Source organism: Artemia franciscana, chromosome 15, assembly GCF_032884065.1.
Source record: "Artemia franciscana chromosome 15, ASM3288406v1, whole genome shotgun sequence".
In the NCBI taxonomy this organism is placed as follows: domain Eukaryota; kingdom Metazoa; phylum Arthropoda; class Branchiopoda; order Anostraca; family Artemiidae; genus Artemia; species Artemia franciscana.
Window position 1 is genome coordinate 44,125,289 of NC_088877.1, and position 24,902 is coordinate 44,150,190.

At 36.1% G+C, this 24,902-nt stretch overlaps 1 protein-coding gene across 4 annotated transcripts in view; it reads right to left on the bottom strand.

Moving 5' to 3' along the window:
- Positions 1–1,838: 1,838 nt before the first annotated feature.
- LOC136036520 (probable basic-leucine zipper transcription factor J) overlaps positions 1,839–24,902 on the bottom strand; it is a 46,481-nt gene continuing 23,417 nt past the window's right edge. For 3 of the 4 annotated variants that reach the window (XR_010619744.1, XR_010619743.1, XM_065718823.1), the window contains exons 3-4: positions 19,087–19,198; positions 1,839–2,641 (exon numbers count right to left, since the gene is read on the bottom strand). Coding sequence is in view for 2 of the 4 variants with exons in the window: in XM_065718823.1 (XP_065574895.1) it covers position 2,641; positions 19,087–19,198 (113 nt within the window). In the remaining 2 variants the exon portion in view is untranslated. Of the gene's footprint in view, positions 2,642–18,656; positions 19,199–24,902 lie in introns of those variants that run through there. The other variant, XM_065718824.1, reaches the window with a different exon arrangement.

Here is a 24,902-nt window from a genome sequence, read left to right on the forward strand (position 1 = left end):
GATTGAATCACTGTTGCCAAAGGGTTTAAATTGGAATCGAGAACATTTTTTTTATTTTTGAAATGATTTCACTGTCTAACTTAGCTGTTCGAGGAAAAACATTTCATTTCTTTTTCAAAAAGATTTAAATGTCCAGTATCTGAGACTAAACATTTAAATGTGTATGCAACGATTTGCGATCAATGGTACTTATTAATTAACAGCCTTATTATTAAACATATTTAGTTCAATAATAATGAAAATGTTTTTATTACACAACATTACTAAAGAGTTCAGTTGTAACTCACTAATGGCCTGGGGCTCAAATCGTAAAGACGCTCCAAGTTCTATAAAAATGAATAAACATAAAAGTTTTCTATGACCTGATATTGGCAATTTAGCCACTTTATAAATTAATAGTTCCTTATGTTAACTAAAGATAAATTAAAATAATGTTTATCCGAGCCTTTTTTACGCTGACAGTGCCTTTTAATTTATTTCAAATTTCTTCTCAATATTTAAAATGTAGTAGCGTGGGTATGGTAGTAGTGGTAGTGGTGGTAATTGCATTAGTAATATGTAAATATTACGTTTTTTCGAACCCTCCAAAGTTAATGTGACCACATTTTTCATAAAAACACTATGTAGCCCAGAGACATGACCCAAAACACTTGCACTGAGGGCTGTGGGAAACTATCATCCTTAAAGACATGCTTACTAGACCTTCCAACTATGCTGAACAAAATAACTATCACACAATCTTGATTAGATATGTTCGATGAAATAATATTGATTGGTATTTGGCTTGCTGACGTCTAATTCCGATGACTTTCAATTTCCAATGGAATGAGCCGCTTTCAATGTTTATCAACTACCCTTTTCCATAAAAAATTATGTACGCCTAGGGCACAAATTACAACCCTTGCATTAAGGGCCCTAAAGGGGGTTGTCATCCTCAAAGACTTAATTTCTGGGCTTTTTAGCCACCTTGAACAGAAGTGGCTGTATTAAAACTTGATTGGATGAATTTTGGGAAATAATGGGCTTCGTGGGGGTCGCCCACTAATAACTTTAGAATATTAAAAAGGGCACTAGCCCTTTTCAAATTACAATCTAATGAGCTTGAATAGTATGTTCTTTTCTTGAGAAGGTATGGGAGTTATTAGCCCTACTAATAACAATATTTTCTGTTCTGACTCGGGTATTTTCTGTTTTGACTCGGGTATTTTATGTTTTGACTCGGGTATTAATATTAATAATTAATACCCGAGTACTTAATACCACAATAGTAATTAATACTAGTAATTAATTAGTAATAATAGTATTATTACTATTAGTACAATTAGTAATAATAGTATAAGTATAATTAGTAATAATAATAGTATAAAATTACTATTAAGTATAAAATTACTAATAGTATAATTACTATTAGTAACAATAGTAATAATAGTAATAGTAATTAATAGTACTTAATACCCGAGTAATTAATACCACAAATTAATATATCGGGTACTCGGGTATAATATTTTCTGTTTTGACTCGGGTATTTTTGTAATTTCTCCTTGTTTTGAGTTTCATTTATTTATTGATAGTGATTTGTGGTAGTTTTACGGGTGTAGTATTATTGTCACATACAGGTGCAGCAATGTCACAGTAATGGCTAATTGTATTAAGTTGAAACTTCCAGGACTTGATAAGATGGATGTTTTACTGATCAAGAGGCAATACTTTCATACCAGTATTGTGGAAAATACTTTTAAAGTGTAGTTAACTACAAACAAATTACTCATACCATAAAGTAATTAATTAGTAATTTAAAATACATTGCCAGGGAAGTAATTTGTATTTAATTTCAAAACACATATCTAAAATACAAACACTCTTGCCGCAAAACATCTTTTTCTCAAAACGAATTCCATAAAAAAATTCCTTATCAAAGTTGGAAGTTTGTTTTTAACTGCAAATGTTTTTCATAGCTCTCATCTTCAAGCTAACTCTGTTCTTCAGCAAAAACTGAACCACAAACAGAAGACTGGATCAGGCAGTGGTATGGCAGTGTTGGACTTTTGGTGAACTCTTGCAGCTTCTGGATATTCTTTCAAGGACTCAATTGAATAGTATTTGTTGTTAATGAACCTCGGTAAGTGAATTCTCTTGTTACAGCCAAACGAAAAAACAACGTTCGCCCCAACAAAATCACCGTCAAAAGTAAAAAAAAAAAAGAGAATACAAATCGGAATCAATCAATGCCACTTTGATTTGCTTGGCATCACAATCAGTCAGCTAATCATCAGCTTTGACTAGCAAAATCCATTGCTTTTTTCACAAATCATATTAATGATTCTATCATGTTTGTCTCGTGGCATCCATATTCCCTTGAAACCAGGATGGATTACTGTAGCTATTGCTAGCTCCTTAGAACTACATTCACTTATTTGCATTCCAAAAGCATGTCCAAACTGGTTGTGTAAACCAACCAAGGTCACATCCAAAATAGCTTGTGCATCCTTTATAGAGCGTTTTGGTTTCATGACAATCATTTTCTTTCTTAGTGCCATTAATGTGGACAACAGCATTCCAAGAAAACAGTAATCGTCTTCCTGTAGTGTGGCAAATCTTCATGTGATTATCTAATTCACATTGGCATGCTCGCAGTTTTCCCCTGAACGGATACTATTTTTATTTTTTAAACAATTGAGTCTAAATGCATTAAATATTTTGGTGTTTGAAATTCAAAAATGTCAAATTCAAAAATGTCAATATTGCTATGAATATCCATTCCACGCTTCGACATTGCTCAACAGAATTGAATGCCAAAAGTTAAATATCTTAATTTTTTAAGTAGGTTATTGTTTTTTGTATTTTTCAATTAATTGATTTTTGTCATTTTTATATACTTTTACTTTAATTGAAATACTTTTCCCATTGCCTTTAGAAAAATGTCTGTCTCTAAGCTTTATTAAATAAAAAACGAATAAGTTTTTTCAACTAAAAGTAAGGAGCAACTTAAAATGAACATAAACTATTACGTATATGAGGAGGGTTGTCCCCCTACTCAGCACCTCGCTCTTCACGCTATATTTTTTTTGCATTTTAAAATAAGTTACTAACTGTTCTACTTAAACGACCCTTGAGCTCCGGTATTAGTTCTTAAAGAATTGGGACAAAATCCAAACTTTAGTGTAAGAAGCAAGGTACTGAGAAGGGGGGCAAAAATTTCGTAGAGCAATAATTTCTGTTTATTTTAAGTTTTAATCTTGCTCTTGACTTTCAGTTGAAAAATCTTGTTTATTTAAATTTAATTCCTGATCATTTTTCAAATAAGGACAGGATACCTGGCACAACCTCCACTGGAAAATTTCCCTCCTCATAGAAATATCCTCTGGGCACTTCAATCCTCGCAAAAATTTACCCTTGATAATTACCCTTGGCATTTCCATGCCTAAAATTGAATTAGTAAAGAGAAACCAAGACACATAAAGAAATTTCTAATAGAAATTCTGACAATATCACCCACTTTAAAACTCCCCCCGGAATGTTCATCCCATAGATACTTCCCTTTCCATGAAAAGTTCTCTCCTAGCAAAATCCTCTCAACAAAATATGCGTCCTCCCCTCCTTACCAGAAAAATATATGCATACTTCCCAATAGCAAATAATACAACGGGTAGATATAGTAACTTAAAAACTGCTCCCCAGAGGATGTAGAGGATCACAAAATTCTATGAATCAATAGATTGATTTAAAAGGAAAATAAGAGGCTTAATGCCTGTCAGGATTTAAAATAAGAGCTCTGAGTCACGATGTCCTTCTAAATATCAAAATTCATTAAGATCCGATCACCCACTCGTATGTTATAAATACCTAATTTTTTCTAATTTTTCCTCTCCCTTTAGCCCCCCAGATGGTCGAATCTGGTAAAACGACTTTATCAAGTCAATTTGTGCAGCTCCCTGACACGTCTACAAATTTTCACCGTCCTAGCACGTCCAGAAGCACCAAACTCGCCAAATCACTGAACCCCTCCCCCCAAATCCCCCAAAGAGAGCAAATCCAGTACGGTTCCGTCCAATTACGTATCAAGGACGTTTGCTTATTCTATCCACCAAGCTTCATCCCGATTCCTCCACTCAAAGTATTTTCCAAGATTTCCCCCTCCAACTCCCCCCAATGTCTTAAGATCTCGTCGGGATTTGAAATAAGAGCTCTGAGACATGAATTCCTTCTAAATATCAAATTTCATTAAGATCCGATCACCTATTCGTAAGATAAAAATACCCTAATTTTCACGTTTTCCAAGAATTCCGGTTTCCCCTCCAATCCCCCCAATGTCACAGGACCCGGTCGGAATTTAAAATTAGAGCTTTAAAGCACAAGATCCTTCTAAAAATCAAATTTCATTAAGATCTGGTCACCCTTTCCTAAGTTCCAAATACCTCAATTTTCAAAATTACCCCCCCCCCCCCAACTCCACCAAAGAGAGCAGATCCGGTCCGGTTATGTCAGTCACGTATCTTAGACAGGTTTTTATTCTTCCCATCCAGTTTCATCCTGATCTCACCGCTTTAAGTATATTCAAAGATTTCCGGTACCTCCAACTGCCCCCCCCCCCAATTACGCTGGATCCGCTTGAGATTTAAAATAAGAGATCTGAGTTACGAGGTCCTTCTAAATATGAAATTTCATTAAGATCCAATAACTCCTTCGTAAGTTGAAAATACATCATTTTATTCTAATTTTTCAGAATTAACCCCCCTCTCCCAATAGAGCGGATCCGTTCCAATTATGTAAATCACGTATCTAAGACTTCTGCTTATTTTCCCCACTAAGTTTCATCCCGATCCCTCTAATCTAAGCGTTTTCCATCATTTTAGGTTTCCCCACCCCAAACTCCCCCAATGTCACAAGATCCGGTCGCGACTTAAAATAAGAGCTTTGAGACACGATATCCTTCTAAATATCATGTTCATTGAGATCCGGTCACCCGTTCGTAAGTTAAAAATACCTCATTTTTTCTAATTTTTCAGAATTACCCCCGCCCCCCAACTACCGCAAAGAGAGCGGATCCGTTCCGGTTATGTCAATCATGAATCTAGGACTTGTGCTCATTTTCCCCACCAAGTTTCATCCCGATCCCTCCACTCTAAGTGTTTTTCAAGTTTTTGGTTTCCCCCTCTGAGACACGATATCCTTCTAAATTAAAATTTCATTGAGATCCGATCACCCGTTCGTAAGTTAAAAATACCTCATTTTTTCTAATTTTTCAGAATTAATCCCTCCCCCACCTACCCCAAAGAGAGCGGATCCGTTCCAGTTATGTCAATCATGTATCTAGGACTTGTGCTTATTTTTCCCACCAAGTTTCATCCCGATTCCTCCACTCTAAGTGTTTTCCAAGTTTTAAGTTTCCCCCTGCCAACTCCCCCCTAATTTCACCAGACCTGGTCGGGATCTAAAATAAGAGCTCTGAGATACGATATCCTTCTAAATATCAAATTTCATTGAGATCCTATCACCCGTTCGTAAGTTAAAAATACCTTATTTTTTTCAGAACTAATCCCCCCCCCCTCCCCAACTACCCAAAAGAGAGCAAATCTGGTCCGGTTATGTCAGTCATGTATCTTAGACAGGTTTTTAATCTTCCCATCCAGTTTCATCCTGATCGCACCGCTTTAAGTATTTTCTAAGATTTCCGGTTCCTCCCAACTGCCCCCCCCCCGATTACGCTGAATTCGATTGAGATTTAAAAGAAGAAGTCTGAGTTACGAGGTCTTTCTAAGTATCAAATTTCATTGAGATCCGATCACCTGTTCGTACCTCATTTTTTAAATTTTTCAGAATTAAAAATATCACCAGAATATCACCAGATCCGGTTGGGATTTCCGGCAGCTCTGAGACACAATATCCCTCCAAACATCAAATTTCATTAAGACCTGCTCAACCGTTCGTAAGTTAAATATACTTCAATTTTTCTAATTTTTCAGAATTACCCCCGCCCCCCAACTACCGCAAAGAGAGCGGATCCGTTCCGGTTATGTCAATCATGAATCTAGGACTTGTGCTCATTTTCCCCACCAAGTTTCATCCCGATCCCTCCACTCTAAGTGTTTTTCAAGTTTTTGGTTTCCCCCTCTGAGACACGATATCCTTCTAAATTCAAATTTCATTGAGATCCGATCACCCGTTCGTAAGTTAAAAATACCTCATTTTTTCTAATTTTTCAGAATTAATCCCTCCCCCACCTACCCCAAAGAGAGCGGATCCGTTCCAGTTATGTCAATCATGTATCTAGGACTTGTGCTTATTTTTCCCACCAAGTTTCATCCCGATTCCTCCACTCTAAGTGTTTTCCAAGTTTTAAGTTTCCCCCTCCCAACCCCCCCCCCCTAATTTCACCAGATCTGGTCGGGATCTAAAATAAGAGCTCTAAGATACGATATCCTTCTAAATATCAAATTTCATTGAGATCCGATCACCCGTTCGTAAGTTAAAAATACCTCATTTTTTCAGAATTAATCCCCCCCCTCCCCAACTACCCAAAAGAGAGTAAATCCTGTCCGGTTATGTCAGTCATGTATCTTAGACAGGTTTTTAATCTTCCCATCCAGTTTCATCCTGATCGCACCGCTTTAAGTATTTTCTAAGATTTCCGGTTCCTCCCAGCTGCCCCCCCCCCCGATTACGCTGAATTCGGTTGAGATTTAAAAGAAGAAGTCTGAGTTACGAGGTCTTTCTAAGTATCAAATTTCATTGAGATCCGATCACCTGTTCGTACCTCATTTTTTTAATTTTTCAGAATTAAAAATATCACCAGAATATCACCAGATCCGGTTGGGATTTCCGGCAGCTCTGAGACACGATATCCTTCCAAACATCAAATTTCATTAAGACCTGATCAACCGTTCGTAAGTTAAATATACTTCAATTTTTCTATTTTTCCGAAATAACGGTACCCCCCCCCCCCCAGATGGTCAAATAGGGAAAACGACTATTTCTAATTTAATCTGGCGCGGTCCCCGATACGCTTGCCAAATTTCATCTTCCTAGCTTTCCTGGAAGTGCATAAAGTAGCAAAACCGGGACCGACAGACAGACCGACAGAATTTGCAATTGCTATATGTCACTTGGTTAATACTAAGTGCCATAAAAACGAATTTTTTGCGCTGAAAGTAAGAAGCAACGGTAAAACTTAAAACAAACAAATATTATTTACTTGTATGAAGGGGATGCCCCATCCTCAACACCTCACTCATTACGCTAAATTTTGAATTTTGTCCTAATTCTTTAAGAACGATTCTTGAAACACTAAGGTCGCTGAATTAGAACAATAGGAATTTTTTAAGTACTAAAATGCTTTAGTGTAAAAAGAGAGGTTTTAAAGAAGGGACAATTCCCTTCATACACATAATAATTTTCACGTGCAGAATGCAAATGTCTGGGGAAATTTTCCTGGCGAGAGGGGGGGGGGATTTTCCGTGAGGAAAAAAATTCTATGAAAAGGGAGAAATAAATGCTCCCTCTTCAATACCTCGGAGGGAGCATTATTATGATTCCTGGAATTATTTGAAATCGATAATAAAAATATATTTTCAACTGAAAGTAAGGAGTAACATCAAAACTTGAAATGAAGAGAAATTAGTACATTAAGATGGGGGTTACCCCCTCTTCAATACCTCGCTCTTTACACTACTTAATGTAATTAATAACTAATCATAATCTTTTAATAATGGAATGGAAAAAATGGCCCTAGAAGTTGGAGTAGTGACACTTTTTAAAACTGTGCAACAAGCTTCGACCGTTTAAAAAAATTCAAGAAAAAAACAAGTCTTTTTTTAACTCCAAGTATGGAGCGACATTACAAAAAGAGATTATTCCGTATATAAAAGAGGCTGTTCCCTTCTCAACGCCTCACTCTTTACGCTAAAGTTTAAGTTTTTTTAAAAAGTTGAGCTGCGACAATGAGTCGAACTTTAGTTTAGTAAAGAGCGAGAAGCTGAGGAGGGAAGAGCACCATTCATATACGGGAGAATTTTTTCTCGTTTTAAGATTTAGCCTCGTTCCTGAATTTCAGTTTAAGAAGCTTATTCTTCTTTTCAGTTAATTCAAAAAAGAAAAACCTATTGCTTACACATAGCATTTGTTTTTGGGGAGTAAACAGACATTTTTCGGGAGGCGAATTTTCTCTGGAGGAATTTTCAGTGGTAGGATATATGGCATACCCCCTCTTAAATACTTTCCTCTTTACACTAAAGTATCATTTTGTGTTGCAATCCTTTACGAACAAAAAGCGAAAAACAAGGCTATTTAAATTACAATAAGATAGCTTTATGAAAATACTAAATAACGTTAGCACGAAAAGTGAGATACTGTGGAGGGGGTATCCTCCGCATATCGTGATAATTTCTGTAAGCTTAAGTTTTAATGTAGATCCTTACTTTTACTTGAAAAAACATGCTTTTTTGTTTAATCACTCAAAGGCACAAGCAATTTTCAGGGGAAAATATTGAAATGTGAGCTAATTGTATATTGGCTGTTATATTGCATCTGCATCGCCTTCGTCAAGGTAGCATTAATCAGGTATGCAATGTGACATAACTTATTCAAATAAGGTACAAAATTTTCGTTAGGGTCTTGCCGTCGTGAAATACCTTCAAAATTTTGTTTAAGGTCAATCTCCTAGGTTGAAAGCAAATTCTATTTCCAATAACATTGAAATACGTTACGAGATTTCCTCCTTTCTCATTGGCTTAATTGCTCCTTGAGGGTTGTATCAGAATATCTAAAGACTGTTGACTTTCCCTGAACATTAAGACCGGATTTAAAGGGAATTTAGATTTTTCACATGTCTAATTGGTAACAGCTGACCATTTGAATTTGGTTGATTACAAGTCAGATAACAGTTTAGCATTTGAATTTTTACGATGGGCAGAAAAAAAATACAAAAACAAAAAAGGGACGGGAAAACCTGAGACATTAGTAAGTTCTATCTCAAAGTTATAATAGATTGTATTACTTTTATTCATTTACAAGTTACTATTTCAAACAGTTCATGGTAACAAACTGTAGTAAGAAGCGACTAGGCTCAATAGTGACCAAAACTCTAAAAAACAAAGTTTTGATACAAATAGTTACATCAAAAGAATTGCATTTTAATGCTAATTTTAAATATATAAGTTTCATCAAGTGTAGTCTTACCGGTCAAAAGTTACGAGCCTGAGAAAATGTGCCTTATTTTAGAAAATAGGCGGAAATACCCTCTAAAAGTCACAAAATCTTAAAAAAATCACACCATCAGAGTCAGCATATCCGAGAAACCTACTGTAGAAGTTTCAAGCCCCTATCATAAAAATGGTGGAATTTTGCATTTTGATAACGGGTGCGTATTTTTTTGTTTTTTTTTTGTTTTTTTCCTCAGGGGTGATCGTATCGACCTAGTTGTCCTAGAATGTCGCAAGATGGTTCATTCTAACGTAAATTAAAAGTTATAGTGTCCTTTTTAAGTGACCAAAAAATCGGAGGGCACCGAGACCCCCTCCAACACACATTTTTCTCCAAGGTCACCGGATCAAAATTTTGAGATAGTCATTGTGTTTAACTTAATCAAAAACCTAATAACTATGTCTTTGGGGATGACTAAATCCACCACAGTTCCCGGGGGAGGGGCGGCAACTTATAAACTTTGACCATTGTTAACACATAATAGTTGTTAATTATGAAGTGTACAGACGTTTCGGGGGGACTTTTTTGTGTTGGGTTTAGGGTGGGTTGGGGGGGGGGCAAGTTGAGTGGGAGGATCTTTCCATGCCGGAATTTTTCATGAGGGAAGAGAATTTCCATGAAGGGGTCGTAGGATTTTCTAGCATCATTTACAAAAAGACAATGAGAAAATTATTTTTTTTTCAACTGGAAGTAATGATCAACATTAAAACTTAAAACGAACATAAAATATTACTTATATAAGGGGGTTCATCTCTTCCACAATACCTTGCTCTTTACGCAAAAAGTATTTTATATAACTCTAACTAGTTATTCTACGGCCTTTGTTATTCAAGGGTCATTCTGAAAGATTTGGGACAAAATTCAAGCTTTATTGTAAAGAACGAGGTATTGACGAGGGGGCAAACCCCCTCACAATAAAAATATACAATTATATAAGTTCGTTGCATAAGCTAATTCGTAAGGTACGAATGTATATTACTAACAAAAATGTTTATAAAAAAATAAAACAAATCTAGTTGTATTTTTAAGTAACCAAAAATTGGGAGGTAAGTAGGCCTCCTCTCCCACCCCCTTTTTTTTAGCGAAATCGTCCGATCAAAACTATGAGAAAACCATTTAGCTTGTAATTAACATAAAAATTGCTTCTCCAGACTAAACATCCGTATGATATATGGGTAGATTATTGCAAAATATATCGTGCGAAGAGTATGTTCCGGCAGAATATGCTTCAATCTTTTGAGGATGCCAACTCCAAGTGCAACTTTGGTGGAGATAATGTCGCTATGATGCTTCTACGATAGATTAGAATCAATATGGAAGCCGAGGTACCGCAGTGATATAGCTTGTAAAATAGGTTTTTCACCAAATAGAACTTTACTGAATACATCAACAGAATCACCCACTCCACAGAATGTCAGTAAAAAATTTTCTTTACATTCACACACAGCAAACTTAAACTTGTAAACATCTCTAATCTTTTGAGAGTAATATGAGCTTTAGCTATTAAATTATCTGCAGATTTTGCAAATTTTGTTAGAAATAATGTTAGTAATATATGTATCCTTTAGATAAACGTGCATCATGTTCACGTAAACTAAATAAAGTAAAGGGCCCAGCACAGACATTTTGCTATTTATAATATTAGATATCGTCGTATGAGTTTCTACACCAGGTAAAACTACTTTAACCCATGAAATACAAGGCTATCAAGCATGGACTCTTGATCATAATTATCAAGCTTTTTTTCTATTCGACCAATTCTCTCCTACAAATTTTCAGTTTGAAATCTCAGACTACCTAGTAGAGCCTGCTCAATTTTTGCAAACTATGGATTAAACTCGAGCGTGGTTGAATCATAAACCTGGCTGATTATCAGTTCAGTACCTTCTTTTTTCAGTGAATTTGGATCATTGAACTTTTCAGTAACTGAAAGTAAATGAAAGTAAGGAGCAACATTAAAACTTAAAACGAACAGAAATTACTCCGTATATGATAGGGGCTTTTCCTCCTAACGCCCCGCTCTTTACGCTAAAGTTTGACTCTTTCTATTAACTTTATTTTTAAAACAGTAAGAAACTTTAGCGTAAAGAGTGGGGCGTTGAGGAGGAAAAGCCCCTTTCATATGCAGAGTAATTTCTGTTCGTTTTAAGCTTTAATGTTGCTCCTTACTTTCATTTAAAAAAGCTTGTTTTTTTTATTTAATTTCTGGACATTTTTGAATTAATGCATGTTTTGATCTTGGCTCTCCGCACATAATAATTAAAGCGAAATTTGCATATGAATTAATTGCAATTAATCGGAATATTTTGAGAAAAAGGAGCGAGGGATGAGGCCTAGTTGCACTCCAAGTTTTTGATCACTTAAAAAAGCAACTAGAACTTTTAATTTTTTACAAACGTTTTCATTGGCAAAAAATATACGTACTTACGAATGAACTTACGTAACGAACTTCAATATCCGTATGTTTTTATTGCGTATATGAGGGGGTTCAACCCTGGTCGATACCTCGCTCTTTACATTAAAGCTTAGATTTTGTCCCAATTCCTTAAGAATGACCTCTGAATCACAAAGACCGTAGAATAAATAGTTGAAATTACTAAAAATACTTTAGCGTAAAGAGTGAGGTATAACGAGAAGGTAAACCCCTGATATGCATAATAATTTTTGTTCGTTTTAAGTTTTAATGTTGCTCCTTACTTTGAGTAGAAACAAACTTTTCATATTTATTTTTTCATTGTTTTTTCAAATAATGCTCGAAAATCCTGCGCCACCTTAATTGAAATTCACTTCCCCCATGAGAGGTTTATCCATGGAAATATCCTCCCATGTAACCCTCCTCCCTCAAATCCCCCCTAAACCAAAAAAAATCCCCCTGAAAACGTCTGTACATTTCCCAGTAACCATTGCTATATGTAAACACAGGTCAAAGTTTGTGACTTGCAGCCCCTCCCACGGGGACTGCGGGGGAGTGAGACGTCCCTAAATACATAGTTATTAGGTTTTTCGACGATGGTGAATAGAATGGCTATCGCAGAATTTTGATCCGGTGACTTTTGGGAAAAAATGAGTGTGGGAGGGGGAGTAGGTGCCCTCCAATTTTTTTGGTCACTTAAAAAGGGCACTAGAGCTTTTAATTTCCATAAGAATTAGCCTTCTTGCGACATTCTAGGACCACTCAGTCGATAAGATCACCCCTGGAAAAAAAAGGAAAAAAAAAAAAAAAAAAAAAAAACAAATAAACACGCATCCGTGATCTGTCTTCTGGCAAAAAAATGCGAAATTTCACATTTTTGTAGATAGGAGCTTGAAACTTCTACTCTATGGTTCTTTGATACGCTGAATCTGATGGTGTTAAGATTGTATGACTTTTAGGGGGTGTTTCCCACTATTTTCTAAAATGAGGCAAATTTTCTCAGGCTCGTAACTTTCGATGGGTATAACTGGTCTTGATGAAACTTATATATTTAAAATCAGCATTAAAATGCGATTCTTTCGATGTAACTATTGCTATCAAAATTCCATTTTTTAGAGTTTCGGTTACTATTGAGCCGGGTCGCTCCTTACTACAGTTCGTTACCACGAACTATTTGATTGGTTATATTTTCCAGCAGATGACTTCTTATTTTCTCCAGCTGGGCTTCAGTTGTAGCTAATTGTTCGTAAATCAGAGCGATACTTGAAGACACCGAGTTAGACCCTAATTTATCTCTTGCTTCCAGGGCTTAAAAGGTCTTAGAAAAAGTTTCGTAAATTTCTGTGGTATTAGTAAGTTTTTGTGGCACTTTGTATTTACAAAGTGACATATAGTGATCGTAAATTCTGTCAGTCTGTCTGTCTGTCTTTCCCTGTTTTGCTAGTTTAGTCACTTCCAGATAAGCTAGGACGATGAAATTTGGCAGGCGTATCAGGAACCAGACTAGATTAAATTAGAAATAGTCGTTTTCCCAATTCGATCATCTGTGGGGAGTGGGGAGACGGTTAATTCAGAAAAAAAGACCGGTTTGAAACTTGGTGGAAAAAATGAGAACAAATCCTAGATACGTGATTGACATATTCGGAATGGGTCCGCTCTCTTTGGAGAAGTAGGGAGGGGGGTTAATTGTGAAAAATGAGAAAAATCTGTACCTGACAAGATTAAATTAGAAATAATCATTTATCCGACTCGACCGTCTGTAGGGGGGAGTGGAGGGACGGTTAATTCGAAAAAATGAGTTATTTTTAAGTTACGAAGGAGTGATCGAATCTTAATGAAATCTCATATTTAGAAGGATCTTGCAACTCAGATCTTTTATTTTAGATCTGACTGAATCCAGTTTCATTGGGGGGAGTTGTGGGGGCGGGACCAGAAGTCTTGGAAAACGCTCAGAGTGAAGAGGTCAGGATGAAATTTGGTGGGAAGAATAAGCACACATCCAAGATACGTAACCGCCGTAACTGGACCAGATCCGCACTCTTTGAGAGAGTTGGGGGGAGGGTAACTTGGAAAAATTAGAAAAATGAGGTATTTGTAATTTATGGACGGGTGATAAGATCTTAATGAAACTTTATATTTAGAAGGATCTTGTGCTTCAGCACTCTTGTTACAAACCCTGACAAGATCTGGTGACAGTGGCCAGAGGCGGAGGGGGAAACCAAAAATCTTGGAAAATGATTAGAGTGAAGATATCGGGATAAAACTTGGTGGGTAGAATAAGCAAATATCGTAGATACGTGATTGACGTAACTGGACGGATCCACTCTCTTTGGGGGAGTTGGGGGGGGAAGGGTTAATTCCAACAAATTAGAAAAAATGAGGTATTTTTAACTTAGGAAAGAGTCATCAGATATCAATGAAATTTGATGTTTGGAAGGATATCGTGTCTCATAGCTCTTATTTTAAATTCCGAACGGATCCGGTGATATTGGGGGGAAACTGGAAGGGGGAACCAAAAATTATGGGAAACGCATAGAGTGGGGGGATCGGAATGAAACTTGGTGGTAAAAACCATCGTAAGTCCTAGATATGAGATTGACGCAACTGGAACGGATCTGCTCTCTTCGGGAGAGTTGGGAGGAGGAGGGTTAATTCTGAAAAATAAAAAAATAAGGTATTTTCAACTTACGAAGGAGAGATTGGACCTTATTGAAATTTGATATTTCCAAGGATAGCATGTCTCAAAAAACGCTTAGAGTATAGGGGTCGTGATGAAACTTGATGGTAAAAATAAGCACAAGTCCTAGAAACGGGATTGACATAGCCGGAACAGATCTGCTCTCTTTAGGGGAGTTGGGGGGAGGGGGAGGGTTAATTCTAAAAAAAATACACAAAATTAGGTGTTTTAACTTATGAAAGAGCGATCGTACCTTAATGAAATTTCATATTTAGAAGGACCTCGAAACCCAGATCTCCCATTTTAAATCCCTACCAGATCCAGTGTCATTAGGGGGGGGGGGGAATATTGGAAAACGCTTAAAGCGGAGAGATCAGGATGAAACTTGGTGGAACGAATAAGCACACGTCCAAGATAGGTGACTGACATAACCGGCTCGGATCTGCTCTCTTTGGTGGAGTGGGGGGGGGGAGTAATTCGGTAAAATTATAAAAAATGAGGTATTTGTAACTTCCGAACGGGTGTTCAGATCTTAATGAAATTTGATATCTAGAAGGATCTTGTGCTTTAAAACTCTCATTTTAAATCCCGACCAGATCCGATGACATTGAAGGGAGCTGGAGGGGGAAACCGGAATTCTTGGAAAACGTGAAAATCGAGGTATCTTACAAATGGGTGATAGGATCTTAATGAAACTTAATATATAGAAGAATCTTATGTCTCAGATAATCCATTTTCAATTCGAATTGGATCCAAGGATATAGAGGGTTGGAGGGAAAAACAGAAACCTTGGAAACCGGAAATCTTGGAAAACGCTTAGAGTGGAGAGATCGGAATGAAACTTGATGGGAAGAATAAGCACAAGCTTTAGATACGAGATTGACATTATTGGTATAGATCTGTTCTCTTTGGGGGAGCTGGAAGTTGTTAATTTGGAAAAATTAGAAAAATTGAAGTGTTTTTAACTTAAGAATGGGTGACCGGATCTTAATAAAATCTGATAATTAAAAAAAACTCATGTCTCAAAGCTCTTCTTTTAAATACCGACCAGATCTATTGACATTGGGGGGGGGGGGGAGTTGGAGGGGGAAAACAGAAAACTTGGAAAACGCTTATAAACGCCGTAGATACGTAATTGACGTAACCGGACTGGATCCGCTTTCCTTGGGGGACTTAGGTGGTGTGGTTCAGTGCTTTGGTGATTTTGGCGCTTCCGGACGTGCTAGGACGATGAAAATTGGTAGGCATGTCAGGGAGCTGCACTAATTGACTCTTTACAGTTGTTTTCCCCGATTTGACCATCTTGGGGGCTGAAGGGAGAGGAAAAATTAGAAAAATTGAGGTATTTTTAACTTACAAATGGGCGATCGGATCTTAATGAATTTTGATATTTAGAAGGACCTCGTGTCTCAGAGCTCTTGTTTTAAATCCTGACCGGCATTAAGCCTTTGATTTTTCTCTTAAAGCAAGCTATTGATTCTTAGAATTTTACTAGAGCTCATATCACATGAGCTCTTGGCTCTTGGCTCCTCTTGAGCTCGTCACAAGTGCCATATGAGCTCTTAGCTCTTGTTTTTGACGAATAGTATATAAATATAAGTAGATTCAAAAATTTATTAAATACCCCTAAGAGGTTTCCTTCCTCCCTTACCTGTATTTATGACCCCAGGGCAAGATTGCCCAATGTTTATTATGCACCTTCAGGAACATATGACTTTAACTCCGTAAAGCAAAGTATATGATTACCGCGGTTCCAAACCGGGGTAATCAGTCATTTATGAACGAGCCTATAAATCGTCAACTATACGAGATGTTGGGGAAAAACCAAAATATTCTAAGATACGGCACTATTGGGAATAAAATGAGATCCCGTGGAACTAAAATGGACGAATATCCTACAACTTTAGATAAAAAAAATAATGTTCGTATATTTTATAGGTGTTTCTTTACTTTTAAGAGCCAATAATGTTTAAAATAATGTGTTTTAAAGAATAACGTTCTTTTTTTAAAATAATATTCATACATTTTATAGGCCTAAAATCTTTTACCTTTAAAAGATTTTACCTTTAAAGGCCGATAATGTTTAAAATAATGTGTTTTTAAGAATAATATTCTTTTTAAGAATAACTTTCTTTTTAAAAATAATGTTCATACATTTTAAAGGCCTACAATCAGTGTTTCTTTACTTTTAAAGGCCAATAATGTTTAAAATAATGTGTCTTTAAGAATATTGTTCTTTTTAAAAATAAAGTACATACACTTTATAGGCGTACAATCGGTGTTTCTTTACTTTTCAAGGCCAATAATGTTTAAAATGATGTGTTTTTAAGAATAATGTTCTTTTTAAGAATAACGTTCTTTTTAAAAATAACGTTCATACATTTTATAGGTCTACAATCGGTGTTTCTTTACTTTTAAAGGCCAATAATGTTTAAAATGATATGTTTTTAAGAATGATGTTCTTTTTAAAAATAATGTTCATACATTTTATAGGCCTACAATCGGTGTTTCTTTACTTTTAAAGGCCAATAATGTTTAAAATGATATGTTTTTAAGAATGATGTTCTTTTTAAAAATAATGTTCATACATTTTATAGGCCTACAATCGGTGTTTCTTTACTTTTAAAGGCCAATAATGTTTAAAATGATATGTTTTTAAGAATGATGTTCTTTTTAAAAATAATGTTCATACATTTTATAGGCCTACAATCGGTGTTTCTTTACTTTTAAAGGCCAATAATTTTATCTGCTTTGTAACAGCTGTGTAACCTAACAAATTCCCATTCGTATGAGGTGTTAAAAATGATATTGCCTCAAGGTGTTGTTGCCAATTATACATGTTTTCAACTTCCTTTTAAATCTGGTCGTAATAATAAGAAGATGTCAACATTCTTAATGATATTCTGGCAAACCCCTTAAGGAGTGCTTAAGCCAATGAGAAAGGAGAAAATCTTGAATACTAAGAATTATTGCTAAAAATCATCTCTTATAACTACAAACTTAATAATCTTTGGGATTATTAATCAGTATAAGATCTACAAAATGACACAAAAATCAAGGCTGTATAATTAGTACAACTCTTTTAAATAGTAAAGGAAGGATATCTTAAATAGCAAATTTTAAAGGAAACTGATGATAATAAAAAAAAAATTCCCGGCCAAAAATTTTGAAATCTTGTGGCAAATCGAGAGGCTACTTTACAATTCTCTACATCTTCTAAAAGTAATTTTATTACTACTTTTAAAAATTAGAGGTGTCCCCACTAATTAATTTTTTATGAAGCTCTAAAGAATAAAAATGCGAATTTGTTCGGCCTATTCATGTTAAAGCTTTCAATGAAGCCACAATAATTTTTTCATCAAAGAATCTGCTCGTGTCTGCTGTTAATACGCATTTCACTGCTATAGGAAAATAGCATTGGCTTCAAACCTCGGAGATCCACCTTAAGTCTAAAAGGACTTCTTATGTTTCTTATAGTTGACAAGTGGATAATTATTCATAATTAAAACGGAAAGACTGATTCTAAATTATTCAAATATGATGTATGGGCTGAATTTAGTATTTTGAAAGCCAAAAACTAAAAGGAAGAACATTGTCAATTCTTAGCTTATCTAATGATGAACCTGGCGAAATCTGTTGGGGCTTTTACGCCTGATATTGTAAATTCCTCTAGTACCTTATTTTAAACCAATTTCTTAATCTTTAGCCATGAGCATTATTGTAAAAATTGTAAAAGCCTAGTAAAATTCAGTTTGATAAAATTCTGGACATGATACTCTTCTTGTATCATGAACTTTTTTCTTCTTTTTTTTTGGGGGGGGGGGGTAATTAAACTAAATCGAAATAATCTAGAGCCTGAAACATATCTGAAATGCTCCTGTTTTTTAAGCTTCTGTTTCTATCCTTTTAGAAGACATGAAAAACACCCATCTTCGAAAAACAAAATCCTAAGTGCCACACCGAACTCAAATAGACTACTTTCTAAGGTAGCAGGAAGTCATCAAATGGAATTGTATTCTTAATTTTGATTTTAGTCTACTTTTCTAGAGACCAATGGCGTTAATTCATGGAAATTCAGATCAAGGAAAGTTATTAAGCTCAAAATAGTTTTCTTGTACTTTATTTAAGCAGAAAATCTATTTTTCGAGGTTACAATTTTATAAAACAAGTTTTTAAAACATATCAAAGGTCTGTACCCTCTTTTGGAAGAAGAGGTGAAGGTAAGCACTTCAAAATGCCCTCTCAGGATATACTTCAGTCTCTGCATCCATCTCTGGAAGTTTCATTTTTCCAACCTATTTCCTCTCCAAAATAGCTAAAAGTACCCCACTTAGAAATTTACCCTTCTTTCTTAAAATTAATCTAAGAAGAAACAAAATGAAAAATGTTTAATTTTAGATTGTCATCTATATAATATTCTTGAATAGAACAAAAATAAATCTTAGAATAGAACACATATTGTTGCAAACCCTTTAATCCCTTTACTGTCTACAGCTAAAGTCTGCACTAAGTGGGTTTGTTAAAATTAAACTTAAAAGTTCCAAAAATACTATTTAATTTGACATGATGCATCTTAATGGCCCACTGAAGTTCAACTTTAGCGAACCGTGGAGCTCGCGAAATGTCCTGAAACGGTTAAAGAGAGTTCAGTATCTGGAAATTATTGGATTACAAATATGTATCTCGAGAGTTTTAAGTGAGAAGAGTAGGGACATTTATCCTTTTCTTTTCGGCTGACATATCCTGCAAATTACCACTATTGGAAAAAGAAAACTTAAAAATCGTAAAATTGGCTTACTAAAAACGTGCATTTTCCTTATTCTCGTGGCAACTTTTCAGGATACTTAAAGCATAAAAAAAGATGATTGAAGCACCAAGCAGAGTAGGAAACGATAAGTAAAAATTAATACCTAAGAAAAAAGTAGATGTAAATGGATGGAAGAAAAGCGTTAACAACAATCCAATTAAAATAGAAAATATATAAAAATATGGATTAATTATACTAAAAATACTTTTAATATTATATATCCTAAGGAAATTATATAAAAAGGTGTCACAGATTTAGAAGTTCATAAATAATTAAATACGGCAATTAAAACCTATAGACTAAAACTTAAAATGAGTAAAAAACAAGTTTTATATCAAATCAAATAGTTTGTGGTAACAAACAGTAAGTAAGGAGTGACATGGCTAAATAGTAACCGGAACTCTAAAAAATGGAGTTCCTATATCAATATCAAAAGAATTAGCTTGTTATGTTGATTTTAATATTCGTCTTACGATTAAAGGTTACAAGCCCGAAAAAACTTCACGGGTGCGTGTTTATTAGCTGTTTCTTTTTCTCCCCAGGCCGATTCATATGAATATCAAATGAATGCTCAAACAAAAGGAAACTAAAAGTTCTAATGCTGTTTTTAAATGACAAAAAAGATTGAAGGCCAACCTGGCTCCCTACCCCACCCCTTTTTTCCCAAAGTTGTCAGATTAAAATTTTGTGATAGTCATTTTGGTCATCATAGTCAAAGGCCAGATAACTAAGCCTATATATGTGACTCGACCCTCACAGACTCAGGGAAAAGGTCTTCAAGCCATAAAATTTGCCCGTTATGAATGTTTGATTTTAGGGAGTGAAGTTCTTTAATTTAGGGGGGGATCCACAGTAGAATTCTCTATAGAGAGGAGAGTTTCCAGGTGGTGAACCTGTCAGGAGAAATTATACACGGGAGAACTTTGCCAGAATTCCTATACAAAATTATTTTAGATGTCTTGCATTCTCTTTTCCGTCTCAATTTTTCACATGGAGTTGTAAACTGTAATGTTCAGTTGTAATTGTAGTTGTTAATTGTAATTGTTCAGAGTATTTTTTGTCGAGGTGGGGCTAAATTTCCTGGCATTTCCTGGCATTTTCCTGTCAATTTCCAGGCATTACTTAAATGAACAGATAAAGTACTAAACGCTTTCTGCAAAGAGAGAGGTGTTGAGGAAGGGGCAATCCCTTAATACAAACAACAATTTTTACGTGCAAAATGAAATCGTCTGAAGAAATTTTCTTCGCGAGAGGGTAAGAGGTTATTTATGCAGATAGAACTTTATGTGGGGGATTTTCCACGAGGAAGCAAAATTCTATGAAAAGGGAACATTAAATGATCCCTCTTCAATACCTCGGGTGCAGCGCTATTATGTGTTCTCTGATACACCAAATCTGGTATTGTGATTTTTGTTAAGATTATATCACTTTTAAAGGGGGTTTCCCCCTATTTTCTGAAATAAGGCAAATTTTCTCAGGCTCATAGCTTTTGATGAGTAAAAACGGAATTTTGATGCTAAAAGATACATCAAAAGAATCGAATTTTCCTGTTGATTTTAAATATATAAGTTTCATCAAATTCTGTCATCAAAAGTTACGAGCCTGAGAAAATTTGCCTTATTTTGGCAAATAGGCTGAAACACCCTCTAAAAGTCATAGAATTTAAAGAAAATCACACCATCGCATTCAGCGTATCAGAAAACCATATAGCAAAAATTTCAAGCTCCTATCTATAAAAATGTGGAATTTCGTATTTTTTGCCAGAGGCCAGATCACGGGTGCATGTTTATTTGTTTTATGGCACTTGGTATTAACCAAGTGACATAGAGCAATCGCAAATTCTGTCGGTCTGTCTGTCGGTCCCGGTTTTGCTACTTTAGGCACTTCCAGGTAAGCTAGGACGATGAAATTTGGCAGGTTTACCAGGGACCGGACCAGATTAAATTAGAAATAGTCGTTTTCCCGATTTGAACATCTGGGGAGGGGGGATTGGGGTGCCCGTTAATTTGGAAAACATAGAAAAAATGAAGTATTTTTAAATTCCGAACGGTTGATCAGATCTTAATGAAATTTGATGTTTGGAAAGATATCACGTCTCAGAGCTGTTGTTTTAGGTCCCAAACGGATCTGGTGACATTGGGGGGAGTTGGGAGGGGGAAATCTAAAATCTTGGTAAACACTAAGAGTGGAGGGATCGGGATGAAACTTGGTGGAAAAATAATCACAACAGATCCGCTCTCAAAACGGATCTTAAATTAGAAATAGTCGTTTTCCCGATTTGACCATCTGGGGGGGGATTAGGGAGCCCGTTAATTTGGAAAAAATAGAAAAAATAGAAAAAATGAAGTATTTTTAGCTTACGAATGGGTGATCGGATCTCAATTACATTTGATATTTAGAAGGATATCGTGTCTCAAAGCTCTTATTTTAAATCCCGACCGGATCTGGTGACATTGCGGGGAGCCTAAAATCATGGAAAACGCTTAGATTGGAGGGATCGGGATGAAAATTGGTGCGAAAAATAAGCAGAAGTCTTAGATGCGTGATTTACGTAATTGGAACGGATCCTCTCTATTGGGGGGGGGGGTAATTCGGAAAATTAGAAAAAATGACGTATTTTTAACTTACGAATAAGTGATCGGATCTTCATGAAACTTCATATTTAGAAGGACCTTGTAACTCAGATCTCTTATTTTAAATCTCAAACGGATCCAGCGTCATTGGGGAGGGGGCAGTTGGGGGTTGGGCGAAAATCTTAGAAAATACACAAAGCGGAGAGATCAGGATGAAACTGGATGGGAAGAATAAAAACCTGTCTAAGATACGTGACTGGCGTAACTAGACCGGATCTGCCTCTTTGGTGGATTTGGGGGTGGGGGTAAAAAAAAAGGTAAAGGATACGGCATTAGACTTTACAGTCCGTACCGGCGGTGCTGATCTCCGTTTCTTGGCCCTTCAGCCAGGAAGTGCAATGGGGGGCTGGGGGCCAGCCAACCTGTGCTTTCGCACACCCTTACTGTTTACCTTCCCCAGATTTCTCCAGGTACCCATTTATAGCTGGGTCGACTCTGGCTAAGCTTACAGAGTCACGCCACTGACCCCCGTCCCAAACTGAAGAATTGGGTACACTGGGATTCGAACCCGCGTCCTCTCAGACAAGGGATATCGAATCCAGCGCACCAACCCACTTGGCCAGGGCGGAGTTGGGGGGGGGGGGTGGATTTGGAAAACTGAGGTATTTGTAACTTACGAAAGGATGACTAGATCTTAATGAAATTTCATATTTAGAAGGATCTTGTGCTTTAAAGCTCTAGTTTTAAATTCCGACCAGATCCTGTGACATTGGGGGGAGTTGGAGAAAGAAACGGGAATTCTTGGAAAACGTGAAAATTTTGGTATTTTTATCTTACGAATAGGTGATCGGATCTTAATGAAATATGATATGTAGAAGGAATTCATGTCTCGGAGCTCTTATTTCAAATCCCGACCAGATTTTTTGAGATTGGGGGAGTTGGAGGGGGATATCTTGGAAAACTCTTGGAGTGGAGGAATGGGGACGAAGATTGGTGGATAGAATAAGCACTTTCAGTAAATCCAAGAAAAACAAATTTTATGGTGTTTAGTAGAACTGGTGTACCTGAACTTCTTGAAAATGTGCTTTATAACGGTGCTGGCATAACACAGGTGTTTTTTTGTAAATATCTCGGATTTTATATTGATTGTAATTTGTCTTGGAAAAAGCATGGTGAAATAGTGTCGGCAAAAGCAGCTAGAGGATTGGGAGTGATGAGGAGGCTGAAAAAAGTGTTCCCGGTAGCAGTTGTCAAATTGTTATACAGTGCTATTGTGCACCCCTACATCACGTACGGTTGTTCTGTTTGGGCTAGCAATTTCGTGATGAATTATAAAAGAACTCAAATAATACAAAACAAAGCACTGCGTCTGATAGGAAAATTTCAAAACTGTCAGAATACTGCGAAGTGTTTTAGAAAGAACGAAATTTTGAACATAGGCGAGCTACGCGATTACCAGCTAGCGATTTTTGTTTTTCAAAGTGTAAATAAGGTAAGCCCTGAGTACTTTCATGATTTTTTTAAAACTAACTCGTTTTATCACCCTTATTTTACCCGAAATTTGGAGGATTTGACTCACGAGAGAAGAAATACAACGAGAGCAGGATTTGTTCTCAGGAACATAGGTGTCAGCGTCTGGAATGACCTTCCAGAATTGGTCAGAGCGGCAGTAAGTCTGGCATCATTCAAGAGAATGGTTAAATTCCATTTTTTGAAAATAGTACAAAGATCATATAATAAGGTGTTTGGGATTGACAGAATTCACCAGAGTCTGGTGGCAAGGGTTTTAAGTTATGACCTAGGGATATATAAGGATTTATGGAAGGGATGGTTGCGTGAACCTTAGAAAAGGCTGATATGATTCGAAATGTACCCAAAACGCATTCAATTCAAACTGCGAGACAGCAATTTTAATATCAATTGTTCAAAAATCGTATAACAGTATGTCTTTTGGGAGGATGCAATCCCGAAGTGCCCATGGGTAAGGTTTGTAAGTTATGCCCCGGAGCATTTAAGGTGTTTATTGAGCAGGTGGTCACATAAAATCTTTATCAGATGGATTTCATTTGATTGGAAATCAAAAATCTCACTGCCTTTTATAAGAGTCAAAGTGACTGGAGGGCAATCAGGCCCCTCCGCCGTAAGCCTATAATTTCCTAAAACATGTTCGATCAAATTTTAAGAGAACTATTTTGTTCAGCAGCATTAAAAGGTCCTTCATTTTTCAAAAAAAAAAAAAATGCAGGGCATTCAGATAAGCCTTTTGAAATGTTGAGAGAAGTGTTAAACTCAATTAAAACACGTTATGGGTATACGGATTGTAAAAAGGGTGTAATACAGGAATAACTGAGTATATTAATTTGAAAAATTCAGGAAAAGATAAAAGAGATGATTGAAAAGGCAATATTAGCATGCTACCAACACTACTAAAACTACCACTACTACTGCTACCACACTAATCTCTTAAAAGTATTGACAATAAATTTGAGCTAAATCAAAATTTGCTATGTGTTGACACAGTGGAAAAATAGCTTATCTCAAAAATTGATTTGGTTATTAAGTTGGAACTTTCAGAGAATCCTTAAAAGGGAAGATTATCTCATCAAAACGCAATATGAGCACACTAATTTTGCTACAAAAGCAAATCGGTTAAATTTTCGACATGATGTTTTGAAAAGGATTATTGAAGTGTGGGACCAGATTGAGCAGGGTTTAACCCAAGCTGAACCTACCAATGTTGAAAGCAATTGAGCTTGATTTTCCTTAAGGAGCATGCCAATGTGAATTAGCTAATCACATGAAGATTTGCCACACTACAGGAAGACGATTACTGTTTTCTTGGAATGCTGCTGTCCACATTAATGGCACTAAGAAAGAAAATGATTGTCATGAAACCAAAACGCTCTATAAAGGATGCACAAGCTATGAGCCCTCTTGTGACATTCTAGGACCACTTGGTCGATACGATGTCCCGTGGGAAAAAAGAAAAAAAAACAAATAAACACGCACCCGTGATCGGTTTTCTGGCAAAACAAGACGAAATTCCACATTTTTGTAGATAGGAGCTTTAAACTTTTACAGTAGGGTTATCTGATTTTCTGATTGCGATGGTGTGATTTTTGTTAAGATTCCATGTCTTTTAGGGGGTGTTTCCCTTATTTTCCAAATAAGTCAAATTTTCTCAGGCTCGTAACTTTTGATGAGTAAGATTAAATTTGATGAAACTTATATATT